General features: G+C 43.8%; 1 protein-coding gene and 1 long non-coding RNA gene across 6 annotated transcripts in view; one reads left to right on the top strand and one right to left on the bottom strand.

The window, feature by feature from the left end:
* EFCAB5 (EF-hand calcium binding domain 5) overlaps window positions 1–17,920 on the bottom strand; it is a 42,602-nt gene that overhangs the window by 10,469 nt on the left and 14,213 nt on the right. For 4 of the 5 annotated variants that reach the window (XM_075112752.1, XM_075112751.1, XM_075112755.1 and 1 more), the window contains exons 6-14: window positions 17,613–17,676; window positions 15,706–15,776; window positions 12,041–12,196; window positions 7,181–7,280; window positions 5,576–6,463; window positions 4,387–4,455; window positions 4,156–4,248; window positions 3,504–3,718; window positions 2,103–2,259 (exon numbers count right to left, since the gene is read on the bottom strand). In XM_075112752.1, the coding sequence (XP_074968853.1) occupies window positions 2,103–2,259; window positions 3,504–3,718; window positions 4,156–4,248; window positions 4,387–4,455; window positions 5,576–6,463; window positions 7,181–7,280; window positions 12,041–12,196; window positions 15,706–15,776; window positions 17,613–17,676 (1,813 nt within the window). The remainder of the gene's footprint in view (window positions 1–2,102; window positions 2,260–3,503; window positions 3,719–4,155; window positions 4,249–4,386; window positions 4,456–5,575; window positions 6,464–7,180; window positions 7,281–12,040; window positions 12,197–15,705; window positions 15,777–17,612; window positions 17,677–17,920) is intronic. The other variant, XM_075112753.1, reaches the window with a different exon arrangement.
* LOC142065942 (uncharacterized) lies at window positions 214–14,504 on the top strand. Its single transcript, XR_012663572.1, has 4 exons — window positions 214–386; window positions 5,960–6,097; window positions 9,238–9,366; window positions 13,117–14,504. It is a non-coding gene; the product is annotated as an uncharacterized LOC142065942 (long non-coding RNA).

Genomic DNA, 17,920 nt, shown 5'->3' with positions numbered 1-17,920 from the left:
ATCGGTTTCTATTCAGATATTGCCTAAATCGCCGCCAGTCTAACAGGGTAGTTCAGCCGCTGTAGCAGTCCCTGCAGGACCCGCTGCTGCGGCTCCCGCACCACAGCTCTGGGCTCACGGGGGTGCTCTTGCACAGGCTTTCCAAGCCGCAGGCGGCTTCCCGGCTCTGGAAACCCGGGATTCACGGGGGCTCTGCCCGAGCTGTGCCTGCCTGATCATGCTCCTGGCTGTGTCTCCCCGGAGCGCTGCCGTGACTAACGCTTTCATCATCTTTTTCCTGCATCCTGATTTCGAATCCTGTTGGACCCGAAGAAGTAAAGAAAGGGAGAGAGCGCCCTCCGCCAAGCTGCTTCCTACTGGCAAACAAAGCAAGCAAAGATATACAGGTAGAAGAGTGACTGCTGTTAAGCAGGTGGTCAATACATACAATGGGCTATAAGGAACCGTGCAATAGAAAATGCTTTGATTAATGATGACCAGGCAGGGAGCTGCCCCGATTGCCTCCCAGTGCACCCGAGACACCGATGTTTATGGGAGCTGAGCGCCGCCTCCTTCCCCCCCAGAAGTCAGGGGCGTTTTATCACTGATGTTAGCTGTAGAAGCAGCAAGTACTCACTGGTGGAGCTGACTGTTAATGCTGGCTTATCCTGCCCACTGACTAAACTACGTTCAATATTTTTAAATTTAATTCTGATTTTCCGACAGAATCAGGATGGAGAATTTTTTGATGGTATGAAAATGGATTTTCAGCTCCACTTTCCTCTCTTTTAAGAAGAAGATGAAGAAAGAGATACACATGAGATTGAACATGGCATGATCAGTTCCTTCATTACTGAGCTACAGCGTAATGAGTTGTTTTCCCTATTTTATCTGTAATGTTACACTTACAAGGAAAACCAAATAATTCTCCCCACTTTTCACTCTGTGTTTTCACCTGGGAGAAGTGCAATGTCTGTGAACCCTTTCCCCAAACCTGCTTGTTCCACAATATCTTTGAGATTTGAAGTTGAAGCTGCTAGAAATAGTTCTATGTTGCTTGTAGGTGGTATTGATTTTGCTATGCTATTGTTCTATTTATTTGTCCTTTAGTTTATGAGCCCTTCATGGAAGAGACTATGTCCTTTCATATTTCTGTAGTGTGTTCTGGCATGCTTTGAATACAAGAGAGCTGTGAACTGCCAGTTTCTTCTATGACCGTGCAGCCTGGGGACAATTAATCGTAGCAGGCCGGTGCGCTCCCCACCCCGCCAGCTGCCTCCAGTGAGCTAAAGGACAAAGAGATTTTGGTTGTTGCCAAAATGAGCCATTTTTAGTAATGTGAGGCAGAACAAGCAACAGGAAGATGAGCGTGGAGATGAATAATCCAGTCCTCTCCACCAAAGCACACATGCAGACGTGTTCTTAATTGCTAATACAGTATTTCAGAGCACCTAATGCCCGCATGTTAATGTATATGAGGCTGCCAGGCAGGTCCAGGTGAAGCGCTTCTGTCTGACCCAAGTCTGTTCTGTCAAGGACCAAATTTGCTAAGTTTATTTGGAGAAATGAATGAACAGAGAAGTGAGACTCAAAGTTGCTATCCAATTCATGAGAGCTGTGCCCCAGTGTGGATTACTGAAGGCTGTCTGAGACCCATAAGGAAAGCTGGTGTTCTCTGCTATGAGGTGCATTCCTGCAGATAGCACAGCAAAATGCATCTGTTAAAAATAGCTGGGTAACCCAGACAGGCTGGACTAAAAGTGCAGAACATCCTCAGGCTTTACATGTGTTTTTCACTGCCCTATCACAAGGACACGTTGCATATTATAGCTGAAATAATTTTTCAGCACATCTCAATGTGACAGAAGCATGGGGCTACCTCCCTGACTGGGAATCCGTCGCAGGGGAGTCTCACACAGGAGGTGGGACTGGACCTATGCATTAACAAGTAGGTCTGCATAACTGTTGCTTTTCATGTTATACATCCTCCCTTGTACGCTTATGACTGCTTACAAAAACCAGCGATGACTGGTTCTTGCCAGCAACTTCATTAGCGCCGTCGGTGAGCAGTTCAAGGCCTACCGTGTTGACATCGTTCTCTCAGAGCAGAGCTGTCTCCTTACCCTTCCTCAAGGCCTCTTTTTCCATCCCTTCCTTGAATGTGCTCAGAACAGCATCCACTTCTTCCAGGTCCAGAAACCCAGATGCATTTTTGTCCCACTTTTCAAAAAGTGCCTCCAGAAGCAGTTTGCGTTGGGCCAAGCGAGAGATGTGGTGAACCTATAACAGAGGAACAGCTGCTCTTTGATAATTCCTGGACACAGATGATCAGTGTCTACACAAGTATGGAAACGGCAGTGGTGCACCGATCACATCATTGCTATGGGCAGGCCAAATCTGTACATACACAGCTCAGACTTGGAGACGAATTGTTAAACCTGGGAGATATTTGGAAACACTAAGCACTGCCGACGGTTCAGCTTTAGCAAGGAGAATCGGCACTGCAGAGGGTTATTTCCCAGTGAACAAATGAAGCGTGTGCTGGATCTAAGGTGAGATCAACTCAGGTTAGTGCGAGTTTCCCAGAATACAGATGTCCTCCTACCAAAAACTAACCCCAGCCTTGTTAGTAACACCAAGGATTCCACAGTTTGTATTTCCGGACATTATTATTTTGCTGGTGCTGCCCTGAAGTGTGTGGGCTCCAAGCAAATGCATGTACAATTTGTCCTTTAAGCCCAGCCTTTGCACAGCATACAGTGATAAATGGCTGGAGTGGAATTCTCTCAAAGGCCAAAGTACTGGCAGCGTGTGTTGTGTTCAGTGTGAGGACAGTAGGGCCGTCAGATCCAATATCTCATCCAAATTAGGTCAGCAGCACAGAGGGAAGGTAGAAAGAGGTCTGAGGAAAATGCAGCTAGAGAGGCGACTATGGACAGACCCACCACAAAATACATCTGTTCTCCGAGGCGATCTGGGGCACCCTGAGGATGTGCATGAGGATAGTGCACAAGGGGAATATATTTTTTTCAATGCACACAAGAGCACCTTGTAACTTAAACACAAAGAAGCATGTGCACATTCACATACGGCCAGGCACAGAGCAAAACCACACAGACTTGTTTTAAAATCGTCCCCAAAACATCCACAACCTCATACGTACATGCCAGTGCAGTAGGTCAGAGATCAGGTTCTTGGCTATTATAAAGGTGAATAAGCAGAAAGGAATGTTTTGAGCTCTTTCACAATTGACTATCAACCTGCTGCCTCACTGAGTCCGGCTCTAGAACAGACAGACAACCTCTTACAGGATGAGTCTGTCATCACTTCTAGAGCTAAGGGCTAGGGAGGGAGGATCCTCATGAAAACAAAGGGGTAAAAGGTCTCCTGAAGAAATGGAGAATGCAAGGCTGCAAGTGAATAGCTCTGCCAGCATGAGATTAAAAGTTGACTCTGTCAGTGTCTGTAGGCGTTTGCTTGTTTTTTGTTTGCACATGGGATCAGCAAAACTTATCAATATTTACTTTCTCTAGTTGTTCCATTTTTTCCTCCTCTGTCTGTTTGTATTCTTCTCTGATAAATGCAATAAGCCTCTTCACCGTAGGCAGAGAAATGTCTTCACCAACAAATGTCTCCATGAGCTGTACAAACTGTGGCAGGTTGAGGCAGCTTTCATCAAAGGCACTCCTAGTACAAGAAGCCCAGCGGTTCTGAATCTCTGCCATGATGGGATGTAAGTCTGAAAGGCAGAAAGCACAGTGTGTCGCAAGAAGCCAAGTGCTGCCCAAAAGCCGGCTACACGGCGGATATCAGCGCAGTCCTGAATCCTGCGCTTCCTGTCCAGTGAAATTATGGCTGAATATGGACTCACTCCATGCTGATGAAGGGCCTTAATCTGCTTATACTTTTCTAATAGTACCTCTTAAAAGTTATGCTCCAGCCTAGCATAGATGCTATCGTACAGGCAGGTCAATCACTGAATACAGGTGAGCTGAAATGACTGTTACACAGCAAGTGGCCTTCTGAGACAGGCTGCACTGCTCATCTCAAAGTCAGCTTCAGGAATTGGTGTCTGTATTCTTGCCAAAACTTTCAGCTCACAGCGGTACTGGCACGTCTGCAGACGCTGCCAGCCACTATGTGCCCAAGTGAACACACAACTTTGCGATCAAATACCTGGAAATCTAGTGTTCTCACACTTCCAGTCCTCTGGAATTCTCTCTCCATAGCTGCTATACCTGCAACTTAGGTCAGAAGTCAGAAGGTCACCTGAAGAAAGATAACATATACCTTGTAATGATATAAACTTTTAAAAAAGACACAAGATACATTTACAGAAGCTTTTAAATACATCTATCCAAGCTATAGTTTCTAAAGCAGATGAAAAGAGCTGACATGAGCAGTCACCTGACCATGGCACTTCAAACTCCTGGCTAGCTTCAGCTGGAGAATCCTGTCTGTCTGAGTGTGCTGGACCTGCAATTTTAAAAAGAAATCTTCCATGAAGCAGAGCTTACTAGTCTGAGCACCCTGCTGATTAATGTGTAAAATCTACCTCTGGGTTTCTGGAGTTACCCTTGTTATCAGTAGCTATTTATTTTTACTGTCTGGAAATACTGCTTCCTGAAATTCACCTGGTGAATGTTACATTTCCTAAGCCCAGCTACAAATACCCATTTAGCAAGAGCAGTAAGATAACTTTTTTCCAAGATAGGTTCAAAATTCTATTCAGACTTGTTGTTTCTGTCCACCTTTCTCTCGAAGAGCATCATACCATCACACCATCGTTTCTGCAAGAACAGGGTGGGGATCTGCTCTGAAGACGGAAGTACTGCGTGCCCCAAACAACGCGGGACGTGCGGACCAGGGACAGGCTGAATGACAGGGTAGTGCTGTGTACTGGAAGGTAACCACAGAAAGCAGTAGGTACCAGTGGGCTCTGCCATCAGCTTTACAGCCCATTATGTAGTGAGTCTGTCACTAGACTGCTCTGGCAATGTAGACCCAGTTCTTGCAGTGTTTTAAACTGTGAGACTCAAGAGCGTGTTCACAGAGCGCTAGTGAGGAAGTTGGTCCTTCTAAGATATTAAAGTACCTTTTACGAAACACACAGTTGCCCGACCACAGCCTTCTTAGAACAAGGGCTTTTGTACACGGTTAAGTATGATAACTCCTTTGGAAACACAGCGGGATATATCATCCCATAATATATCTCCCTGTGGGCAATCACAGTGTAATAACATGCTCAGGCTCCCGTCTTGCTTACAGAGTGAAACAGAACATAAAGTTTCTCCATATTATAAAAATGCTGCTGCTTCAGAACGTCCCTACTTGAATTAAGATGTCTGCTCAGTGCCCTGAATACAGATCACCAGCAAAGTGACCCACCTGCCGTCCTGTGAGAGGAACACACTCTGAAACCTTGGCAGAAAACACTGTGCTGAGAAGACGTCAAAGCTTATCGTCTTGTGTATTCAGACATCACTCACATGCTTCCAGTAGTTTTGAAATGGATTAAAACCACACCTGAAGTTAAACCACTCCAAATGTATATGTTGAAAAAGATTAAGGTCTGCTGGAATAAAGAATGCTTTACCTTTACTTTGGTCTTGCAGAAGATCCTCATCCTGCGGTCTTGTCTCGGAGCTTGACTGTTGGCCAAACTGGCTGCCATGCCGCCTAGAAAAAGTGTCTGTTCTTGCAGGAGTTTCTTTCACAACCTCTGCGACTGGAGCAGCCTGTTTTGAAGCAATGATGTCCACGTCTGCCACAGCTCTGTCTTCCAAGGTCATGGTTATAGCTTCAGGTGTTGGTTCTGAAATTGTGTGGGTTGCCTCTGCAATGCAGTTGTCCTTCTCCCGACTAACTTGCCCTTCTGAGCCAGGTTCTCTGTCCGAGATACGACAATCTCCTTCCCTATTTGTTTCTCTGTCAGGCTCTCCACCCTGACTAAATTCCTCTTCCTCCACCTGTTTTTCAGATCCAGGTTCTCCACCTCTACTGAGACTGTACCCAGTGGAGGCTGATCCTCGGAAAGCTTCCTCCTCTTTGTCTGAGCTTGCAGACTCCGTTTGCCTCCCAGTTTTGATGTCTTCATGGAAACAGGATTTCTCACTAGGTATTGTATCTCCATCCAAATCACTGGCTTTAAAATCAGTGCTTTTCACTGCTGACACTGCGCCCTCCCCTTCCTTTCTCACTTCAGCATTACTCGATTCTGGTGCTTGGTGTTCTGCCTTAGAAATTCCTCCAGTCTCAGCTTCCCTCATGCCCATTTGTTCAAAAAGACCTCCTCTGACACTAGTTCTCATTGTGTTTGTCCTTTGTCTATTGTCTTCTACAGGCTGACATGCTAAAATCTCTCCCTCAGAGATTCCTGCTGGAGACAAGACTAACTTTTCACTGAGTTCCTCACAACCCTCCTGGTCATCAAGGCCTCCCCATAAATCTGCAAGCTCAATCTCTTGCAGCTCAATTATTGGCCCTAAAATAGAAAAAATATTGATAAGCTGATAGTTTGCCTTGGTGTTCTCTAGTATTGCATAAGAAAATTTAAAGAAAAAGAAAAAAGGTATTCCCAAGCAAATATAAATGATCAGAAAGTACCTTCTGCAAACACACATCTCAGAAACACATAATGTCTTCAGAATAATGTCTTTGCCTGCAGAGAACTGCCCTTGCTATTGGCATTACACCGTATTTCTTTTGAAATCAGTATGTTTCATAATTCTCCATACTAAGAAGGAAGGCTGTAATTCGCCTTGCATTTGATCTTAGCAATTAATTAATGTCCAGTATCTTAAAAATATTTTACTTTCATGTAGCTAATTCTCTGTGTTTTTTTCTTTATCCTTCCCTGTGCCTGGAGAAATTTTAATGTAAACACAAAATTCACTTCTAATATTGCCCAGTAAGAAAGAACAATTGTTTCAGGAGAAGTAGGCTTTCTTTAATTCTACTTCCAAAAAGGACTTCAGACTTTTGTAGGAAGGAAAAGTTGTGGATGCTGAAGTATTTCTGAGCATTGCATCACAGTTTGCAAAACACATTTGCAAATCACAGTGTTCGGTCACAGCATTCGCTTGGGTCCTTTTTTAGGCTCTGTCCATTTCTGGTAACACTTATAAAACATACATTAACTATACAGCCTCCTGTGACCTCCTAATGTTTCAACCACCGTTGGGACATCTCTCGTACTTACACTGTCTTGGGTTACAGAATCCCCTCTTAGCCATCTCTGGGCTTCTGTCATAGAAGTCTGCCAGTAGGGCAAGTATTTTTCGCCTGTCCAAGAGACCAACCTAGGCAAAAAGATTAAAATTATTGTATTTTTTTCTCTGGTTCTTGGGACTTACATTGACAATCGCAGCTCTACAAAGGCACCATTAGCTAAGAATTACCTGTGATGGCAAATTATCCGTTACCAGAACATCAGTACAAATTTCAAAGAAGTGAATCTTTCCTAGGGCAAAAATGTCTTCTCAGGGCTTCGCAGGAACTCCTCGCACACACTACTGGCCCATCCTCTTGCATATTCTTGACAGATTACAGCTGGGTGATTGTACCCACTTCTGCCAAAGGAGTTCTTCGTGCCAAGATCAAAGCTTCAACATTTCGCACTTTCAGGACAGGCATTGATCGCCTGACAGGACAGTGGAAGAATTCTCACGTATTACGTCAGTGACTGCGCATCGTAGATTGGTTTTGTGCCCCGCCATTTCCTTTGAAGCATTATGTATCGGCAACCGCTTGGGAAGATAATTAGTCCAAAAATCTGAGCTGTTATGACAACGTCCCTCATTTCCTCTAAAAATTTGTACACGTTTGACCGCAGAGGTGAGAGAGGTATCCGTAGTTCCAGTGCGGAGGAATACACGGAGTTTATTGAGTCCTTGTAGCTCAGGGCGAGTGTATACAGGAGTAAAACCAGGAAAAGACAATGAAGTGGGTCATTTCCAATCAGGAAATGAGTGAGCTTAAAAAGTAAAGCAAATCTAAACGATTGCAAGTTTTCCATTTTATGATTAATTCCTGTTGTCTTTATTTAAGTCCTGCCACCTTTGCAATCTCCCTCCCGTTAGCGAAACACAGTAGTTAATTAGAGAACAGATTTACTTAAGTTCATTAGTCATAGCAAGTAGCTTTCCAACTGAATTATTGATTTCCTTTTCATGTTTTGCTCTTAAAAGACCACAAAATGTAAAATTCACCAAGCTTTTAATTCTTTATAAACTTTTCCTGCCCTTAGGCTGAAGAAATAAAAGTAGTAGTTTGCTGCCCTTTTCTGGAAATGAGCTCAATATGACTGTGTTGTTTATAATTTAAAAACATAATTAACGGCATCAATGTTTAGGAACAGAGGATTTGAAAACAGCTGAGAGATACCCATCACTTGGAAGTGCCTCCCAAGGAAGCTAATGCTGAAAACTGAGTGAATAAATCACATTTTCTGTTACTGCAACACCTTTCCTCTAAAGGCAATTGAAAGCTTTTCGCAAATTCTGAGGAAAGGATCGGAACTGAAATGTAACCTGTTGTCCAGTCCAGTTTTAGAGTTTCAGACTCCTGTAACTTAATTCCTGCTGGTAAAAAATATGCTGGAAATTACAGCTGAGTTCCAGCCGTGTGTGGGTTTGGAACAACAAACGTCATCACATAATTCTGTCCCTAAACTTACGAGACGTAGGCCCCGATTCCCAGTATCTTCATCTTCTCGATATACAAATATCTTGCACGCTCCTATGCAAGCATTTCGTTACGCTGTTTGCATTTCAGCTGAATATATCAGATTGGATTCTGCACCCATTTAGTGGATATACAAACACAGAACATGTTTCTGAAGATGTTACCAGATCGCCGCGTAATATTTGGGTTCTCCGTTCAGTATTTCCATTACACACACTTAATTTTCCCTTTAAATTTCCTCAGCTGTTACTTGTCACAGTCATCTGCTGGTTGCCTTGAAGCTGTCAGCGCTAATGCAAAGCTTTGTTTTACTGAAAAGGTAAATCAATGAATGAAGCTTATTAAACAGAAAATAAAAATGTTGGTTTGGGATTCAGATACGTTTTTGTCATGTTGAAGTAATATACTTGGAGGATTTAGATAACGCAGGTTCTGGAAGAGGATTTTTGTGATTTAGATGAAATAATTTTGGATTTAGATATTGTTAAAAATAGTAAATTCCTTTTCAGAACTTACTGAATGTGAAATAGGGGCATGTTTTCCACCTCGTTTTAACATTTACAGTTTCTACAGATTTGCCATTCTACCAGAGGCCTCCGTTATTTCAGGGCCCTTTTCCTTACAACTTCCCTTGGGAGGAGCGTGTCGCAGGACAGCTATCTATAGAAGAGAGGAGCATCACGACAGGAAACCAGTTCCAAGGTCCTGTACCCAGTTACGCTATCTTTCTGGGTTCCTAAATTTACTAGCAAAGGTCATGTTTCTTTGTATTTCGTGTGTGACGGGAGGCTGGTGAAAGATTCCTGCCCGTCAGCCCTTGGTGCTGAGGCTTGTCGGCAGGACAGGTACAGCATCCACTATAAATAACAGCAGACCATCTGTGTTTGTACAACCGCCCAGAACTTGTCTCCACTTTTAACAAGTGCCAGCTCGAGTGGCTGGAGACTTGAAACATGTTGACCTAATTTTCTTGTCACCCAGATATTGGCAGGTGATGATTCGCAGTTGTTTTCAGCAACGCTCTGCGATCTATGAGTAATTCCTTTAGCAACACAGACTAAACCAGACTTGCCATTTAAGCAGTGATAGGTCAGTGTTTAACCACTTGATTGTTTTTCTGGAGATGTGATATGTAGATCTTGAACACCACAATATGCTTGTTCGCGAGCAAGATGGGGAGAACACTCAGAAAAGGTCATGGGAAAGCAGCCTTTGTTGTTGCTGTACTGCAAGGAAGGTAATCAGAAGCATCTCAAAACTTCATTAGTTTGAAAACAAATCTCTGACTAAATTCAGTAACATTTAAAGATCCTGGGCTTAAAACATCCCTGAAAACGAATGCAGCTTCTGTTATAACGTGTAAAATAAACTATACTTGATGCACGTGAGCACAGAGAGACAGCAAGCTGAAAATTCCCAGAGCTGTTGCCTTTTTGGGCATTAGAGCAGTGATTCGACTGTGTTCTGGTGTTGTCTTGGAAAGTTTCTGCTTCACTGTATAGCCCAGGCTGTTCTTGCTGAGCTGCCATCCTTTCCTTCTGGATGCATGCATTTGAGATCACAGTAATGATCATGTGGATACCTTCTAATTTGACTGTAATTTAAACACTGCTTTCTCAGCTCCCTGGCCCTAATTGCAACTCACCAAGGCAGCCAGCCACACTCACCATGCAGACTGGAATAACTGCCTGCTTCCAAACAAATGTAAATTAGGAACTGAAACAACTGCTTTGCTGTGCTTTGCAGAATGAGTACTACAGGTAATGGATCACATTCAAGTGGTGGAAGTCCTTGGGTTAGTTTACATCTTTTATCTTCCCTGTGGGTGCAGTAGGGCAGGACTTATTAGAGCCATACAAAAGAAACCAGGTCAGGTTTAAAAGAACTGCATGGTCCACACTACAGATGAGTGAACTCCGTTTGCAGAGCGAGGCTACCTCGGAGGCTAGAAACAGCAACCATGTTTGTGCTCTGATCATGTTTTTTGCCGGGCAGCAATGGTGTCTGCTGATAGCTGCTCACTCTCGTTATGTTGTGCTAGCATTTTTGGCTCTTTGCCTCCGAGATTCCACTGGGATTAGCACGGAGATGGTGATTACTGCCACGGAAATAATAGGAAGAAAGCCACATTAAAACATGAAAGGGGAAGAAGGGATCCTTTCAAAATGCATGGCAATGATAGGGGTCAGATTTATATATTGCTCTACCCGGAAGGATCCATCATAGCTCTCCTTGACAGAGCAAGAGGAAAGCGAGACACCTTCTAACTGAGAGGCAGACACATTTCTTTCCTCATCCCTGAAACAGCATCTTGCCTGCTATTCCCTAACAAACACCATTGCTGTCCCAACGTGCTCTGTAATTCCATTCTCGTAGAGGTAATGACGTTATTAGCATGACACTGTAGAGCACAGTTCATTCTGGGTAGCCATGCTGTAAACATCACCAGAGGAGTGCTGGGTGGAATATATAATTCATGTAGGGGCAAAACTAGGTTTAGGGCAACTGTTTGCTGTGCAGTAGCCAGCAACTGCCCAACTGCGGCTACTTGTAGCAGGCACCATACTTCTGGGATGAAGCCCAAGTTTTCAGCAATAGCTTATGCCATTGATTCTTCAGCTCCTATTATTTCCTGGTTTCCTAAGAAGTCTAGCTGGTTTTTGGTTTTTGTGTTTTGTTTTCTTTTTTAATGGGCGTGCAGGTGTATTCAGACACCGATAGGTAGAGTTTAGAGCTGCTGAAAGCCAGATTATGGCTTTAGAGTTCCAGTTCCAGTTCTGTAACTGACTCATTGTATTTTAATTTCCTGCCCATAAACTGTGGCTGAAGTTCACAGTACTTTTCTCAGAGAGGTTGTAAAGATATATTACTTTGCGTTTTAAATTTAAACTGTTATGAGATTTATTGGTAGAAGCCCTAAAGGTGTATAAATTAGTGCAACATAATGAACACAATATATGTTACTACTGTAGTCCCATGCACATTTGTTAAGGTCGGTCTGTATCAGGTTATCTGTGCTGAAATATGGCTGAATAGACAAATTAGCACCCAAACATTCCGAACCTGCTTGGGAACAGGTAATGACCAGACTTAGTGATGTCTGTGGTTAATATCTTCTCCAGAATCATCAAACTTCAGGCCCGAGTCACCACGTCAGATCATTCAGTTTCTATTTAGCCATCAGCTTAGAGGCTGTTGGCTAGTTCTGAGTCTAAGAACTACGAATTTGAAGCGCTACTGTCCTCTACAATAGTGCTGAGTAAGCACAAAGAGAGTGTCTGGAGTCATAAAGAATAGACAGAAGGCAGTGACCCAGAGAAATACCAAACTGGAAGCATCCTCCGATTGAAATTCGGTTGAGAGCTGCTTTGCCTACCTTTCCATAATCGCAGTCTAGGAAGAGATCAGTAAACATTTGCCTCCACATATCACGTCTTATTGCGCCTTGGAAGTTATCAGCACACTGGCAGAGATGCTTCAGGATTTCTTGGAACAGGTCATTTGAAAAATGTTCAGTGTAGGAATGGACATACTATGGAGAGAAAGCAGTAGTGTAAATCGTTTGCTTTCTTCAAGTATTTTCACCTTTATTTGAACTCTTAAAAATCTATTGTATGCAATGAAATATATGTGACTGGGTAGTTTAGTCTGCTCACCTAAGGCAGACTTGGTGCACGGGTGCTACACTGCCTACGTCGTTCGTTCTTTCAGAAGCAGCAATACCTCCTAGCAAGCTGGGCCACTGCTGCACCAGGCACTGCCCCGAGGTCACTTATCATGCTCAAGCTGCCAGAGCAGAATCCCCCCCGTGACATGTCATGGCTTAAGCTAGGTTATCTCAGGGACGATGCAAGTTCTCCATGGTTTTCTGCAGCATTTAGTATTCCTGACGTTCCTCCCAAGGAGGCATTTTGAGCCATTAGTTGTTGCAGAACTGACAGTCACTCAACTCTCCAATGCCACAAAATGACCGTTGCCCACAATTTCAGTGTTCAGAGAACCAGTCTGGATACAATAAAAAAGGGAAAGAACCTTTTGAAAATGAGCCTGCTGTCACCTAAGTCCTCTGACACTGGGAACAGTACTGACTCGAGATTTATTTTAAGTTCTAGCCTTGGAGACACCTTAACACTTCGGATTTATAGCCATGTGGTTTTTATGAGCAAAAGCAATACGGTTCTAAAAATGTGGTGTGCATGACATAAATAATAATGGCCATCAGAACAAACCACAATCCCAAAGCTGAATTATTACAGCAGGTTTCCGGAGCCGGCCACTGTAACGGGGAGCCCATACAGTTAAAAGGAGGAATTTGCAAAACACAGAATGTTTCCCGTTATCCCAATTTTAGAGTATGGATACCTGACACAAGTGCTAGAACATCTTGGGCTTCTTGAAATGCTGCACAGGCATTAACGAACTGAAATATTAATATATGCTTTTATTATTCAGGTCTATGTTGCATAATTTCCAAATTTATGGGACAAGTGGAGAAGAGGAAGAGCAGAAGCGCGGCAGCCAACGGCCTGAGGGGTGGCTGGTGGGAAAGAAGAGCTCCTGACAAAATTTATGTTTCTTCTACATTTCAGCATAAAAAGAGAGGGTGTAGGTGGGTTGCAGAGAAGGTGGCAGATCTGGGGCTACATGTATCTACTAGCTTCTCAGAGCTATTACAGCCTGGAGCCCCGTGACAGACGAACCTTAGGGATGACAGCAGCTGGGTGGAGGCAGGTTGGCCGAGCAGCTCGTCATTCTGCATGTCATCTGGATGACACAGCCAAAGGCTTGCATATTAGTACTGCTGTCTAACAGCTCCACACAAGGTGCGTTAGGAGCGTATGTTCAGCTGTGTGGGCAGGAGGAACTATCGTAGAGCCATATGCTTTTCTTAGCTGATGTGTGTAAAGCGGTGTAAAGTACTGTACACATAATAGCATACATTTATTTATTATTAACCAAGAGATTTTGACACCCATCAGAAGAAAGCCGGCACACCCCCTTCTTGCTCTCCAGTGTGAGACCTCGCTGAAGCTTGCGGACACTTTATCATCGATAACAATGGATCTTCGCCTTTTGTTCCTGCTCTCTACAGAACTCCAGGAAGCCGCAAGCAATCAGGAAAAATAATCTCACCTTTAAAGCCTGGTTCTGGCCCTACAAAGGCATTGTGGGTATTTCCCTTGGTGTCAATAGCTTTGTGCCAGACTGCTCGGGGTTCTGCACGTACAAAGCTTGTGAAATAACTGCTAAGGGCTGGTCTCTGGGATTTAAATGTTTTTAATATAAACGACCCCATGAGCTTGTCACGAAGGATGTAAAAATTTAGCAGCCACCATTTTGCATGTCCCCAAAAACCCCCCAAAACCCAACAACAACAATGTGTGGGGTCTCTCTGCAGAGAGACAGCCTTTAAGTAACCCAAAGCTGCGCTGAATTCAAGGAGGGGGTGGAAAAAAGCACCATTTAATTTTAAGGTGCATTAAAAAGCAATGCTCTCCACATGGGAAAGGGCCTAGACTAGCGTGGAGAAGATCATCTCTCGTTCTGGCTTTGGTGGATGATGCAAACTGATGAACAAAGGTAAATTGTAGCTGAGGATTAGAAACAGCCCTGTCTTGAGAGCGAGGCCTGTCATTATGGGACAGTTTCCCAAGGGACATAATGAAAGCCTCATCATTTGATTCAATTAAAACCGGACTGGAAAAAACATCAGAGAATATATTCCAAGAAGAACCTTGCACTGGCTGGTAAATCAGAGAGCTTGACAGCCCATGTCTTTTGTATTTCTGATCTCTGTTGTCATATCTTTAATTGAGTTAAAATAAAGAGTACACAAAATATATTTTAAAACATTTTTCTAATGCTAATGCAGCATGAATTCATTCAGTGCTTATACATGTACCGTAGGGGTTACAGATTGAAGCTTCATTTCAGTGACAAAAGCAATTCTCTGGGCTCCCATTATCCACAATAGGTTTCTTAATTAAATGCAGTTACTCCGAGGTTAAATTTAAAAATACCTCATTTCATGCTTAAAAAAGCCTTCAACAAGTTATCATAAAAATGCATCTCTGTGCAAAATACTGAACGTGTGAGTCTCCCGAGAGCGAAGCTAGCACAAAAATCACACATGGTTGCTTGAAATTAGTCTCTGCACAGCTGCTTTATACTCTGCTTTTAATTATTGCAACAGCACCCACTAGCACTGCTGCAGTTGAGGGTCTGTCACCATTTCTAGTCTAAACATCCCTTTTCACGGGTTTAATTACCCAGCCGTAAAATTTAGCTCTGTCGTAGGTAGGAATGGCTGGCAAAGTCTTGGCCAGGAGAGTTTTTCAGTAAATATTCGGAGGATTTCAAATTGATGAAGAGTAGAGTAATAGGGTGAAACTTCCAACTACATTTTTTGGGGTTTGGTGAGTTAAAAACACCCTTCTGATGTTTCTCAGTGACAGCTTTTGGTTTTAAAACTGAGTATTTTTCAGCCTGGTTAGGCTTCTCACACATTTGTGATACTTGTTGCAGTTTGGTTATGGTTCAGGGCAAAACCACTAGAGCTTCTCATCCCAGTTCACCATGTGTTAGGTTTTTCTACGGTTAATAGAACTTAATCAGAAATAACGATACTTTGGTGAAGGGACTAATTGCCTCAGGCTAATGGTGATATCGGGACGCCGCACCTCCCGTGAGCAGCCAACGCAAAATCGGAATTCACAGGTGATTCAGGGCTTTGGCTTGCTAGAAAGGGACTGAGAGGGACGTCCTAAAACCCCCTCCTTTTGGACTACCTTCTCAGGGGGCGGCACCGGCTGCGGCTCTGAGCAAAGCAAAACACTTCCCCCTTGCCGGCCGGAACGGCAGCGCTGTGACAGCAGAGGAGGGATGCGGAGATGGAACATGAAATGTCCCGGTACAACGGTTACCTGGGGTGCTGGAGAAGTGAAGCCCTTCACTTACTCATCTTAGCTGTCCCCAGGGAAACGCTGTTACTGTGTCATAAACATCGCATTCTGAATCAGATCCTCTTATTTCATTTCTCACCTCTGTGAATTCATCTATGTTTAATTTTTTTCCCAATGTGTCTATGATTTCCAGCTTCCTGGCATAGATTGCTGGTAAAAAACAAAGGGATATTGGTTTAGAAAGCAAACAGTTGTGGTTTTGCATATCGTACACATTTTTTGCACACCTTGTTACAATAACTTTCTTCTCATGTCAGGTTACATTTATGGGAGGTTATCCTACACAACAGCTGAACATCTGACTGTCCAGAGCCTATCTAACTCTGATCCTTACATATTTCTCTCGCTGAGAATCTGCACTTAGGTATTCAGAACCGTATGGTCATATTTATTCTTGACATACGTCCGTGCAAATTGCAATGATTTTAACAGTACTTCTGACTAATTATGTGAGGGAAGAAATGACTTTTGATTGAACAAACAGATAAAACAGCCTTAAAATTCTGGGGACGTGGACTCTGCTTTGCAAGGGTGGAATCTGGAAGTCAGTAATTTTCCCAAGAAGCTTTGTGGGAACAATTTTAGGGATTGTGATATTCAAAACTATCTTTTGGTCAGCTTCTGGGCTGCTATAACAGAACCGAGGAGGTATGTCAAATGTCTGCAAAGATTTCTGAATGAGGTCTTCGAGCACAGACATGCTATTTCTGTTGGGCTTATTTTTCTGTTCTTTCTTCTACAGTGTATCGGGAAGAAAGAGAAAATTCACCATAGAATGCATTTCTCTCTTGTTGCTTAAGTCATTCCTAAACTGTACATTATCCTTATTAAACGGTAAAACAAAGCTTAATGTTCCATTTCTGTCTTTGAGATGCAATTAAAGGAAATACACTAAGAAATGGAGCCACACTGTTAGCGAAACACGACATAAAGCACCTCCGGGGGCTGGAGAGCAAGTGCCCGGACAGAACTTCTGTCTCAGCCTGACGTCCCAGTATCTGCTCGCACTGGGGACCCACAGCCACCGCAGCAGGAGCGCCAGGGCTGTGTTTGGCATCGCACGACATCCTACCGATATAGGATGGTTACTCAGAGGAGCAATTCTGTAACATAGAAAGGGCTGAGCAAGGGCAAGTTCTAGGCAGAGGTGACTTCAGCAGCAAGCAGAAGTGCACTCTGGAGGCTCCCTGCTTATCATCCCGCCTTCCAGCAAAGGCAGATTTGTTATTATTGATGATCATTACAGGCTATCGATGTAAAGGGCGGGCAGCAGGCTGCGTGTTGCCCTTCAATGTTCCTGGCTCTATCTAGGCAATCACCGTTACTCGGGGATGTCAAGTGTAAGCTGTGCAAAGTGCACAGGAATTAGGGAAATGTTCCTGCGCCGAGTGCTGTGGTACAGAGGCCCCTGTGCTGTGTGCCACCGGCGTGCCCCGCGCGGGCCAAGGGAACGGCGAGGCAAGGTGGGTGCTTTGGTGGAGCGATAGGTAAGCTGCAGGATTTTCCCTGAAACCGTACAAGGTAACAACACTGTCAGACTTCAGTTTTTGTCGATCCTGCCTTTCCTCCGTACCTCCCAGTATGCCAAGCTGTCCGTGGGATTTCCAAGCCCTCCCGTGAGACAAGGAACGCCGAGGGATAGAGTAGATGAAGGAGGTTGTACAGTGATTCTTAAAAATCGAGATAAGCGCGTGGCAATGCCTGGCTAAACCAGAACGTAAGCGGAAAGGGCCTGCACCTGATCTCTCTATCTCTCTGAAAGATTTTTTAAACTTCTTTCCATGCTTTTCAAGATCCCATTAATGAACCATGTGGTGGTTCAGTCTCTTTCCAATCTGTCTGAAGATCTGTGGTTATTATCCTAGCTGCTGTAACTACCCCTAGAGATTCTTTCTCTGCTCTCAAATCCATTCACTGTTTTCTCACAGTTTGCAACAGAATTCAGACCACACAAATAGAACTAAAGGAGACACGTTGAAAACTTACCTTTTCTCACGTCCATGGGAGTGGAAGCAATGACATCTGGGAAAGACCTCAGGGCGCTCTGAACCTACAAATCAAGGTAACAGTCGAAGGCCTGCTTCATGCAGACAACAGAAGGTAATTACTGAAACAAATCACCCCGAATAATTAGTGTATGGGCCAGCAATGCTTCTTACCACACATAGATGGGCCCTGTTAAATGTAGACCTTGTCTGTGTTGTGCTGCGTGCAACCATAGGACAATTTCCTAGGGCCTCGCGTGACTTGTAGGAAAGATGCTGGTACCAAGAGATGTATTACAATTACTGCAA

The sequence above is a fragment of the Phalacrocorax aristotelis genome, chromosome 18 (genome assembly GCF_949628215.1).
Source record: "Phalacrocorax aristotelis chromosome 18, bGulAri2.1, whole genome shotgun sequence".
NCBI classification, from domain to species: Eukaryota; Metazoa; Chordata; class Aves; order Suliformes; family Phalacrocoracidae; genus Phalacrocorax; species Phalacrocorax aristotelis.
This window is presented reverse-complemented; position numbering and strand designations above follow the sequence as displayed.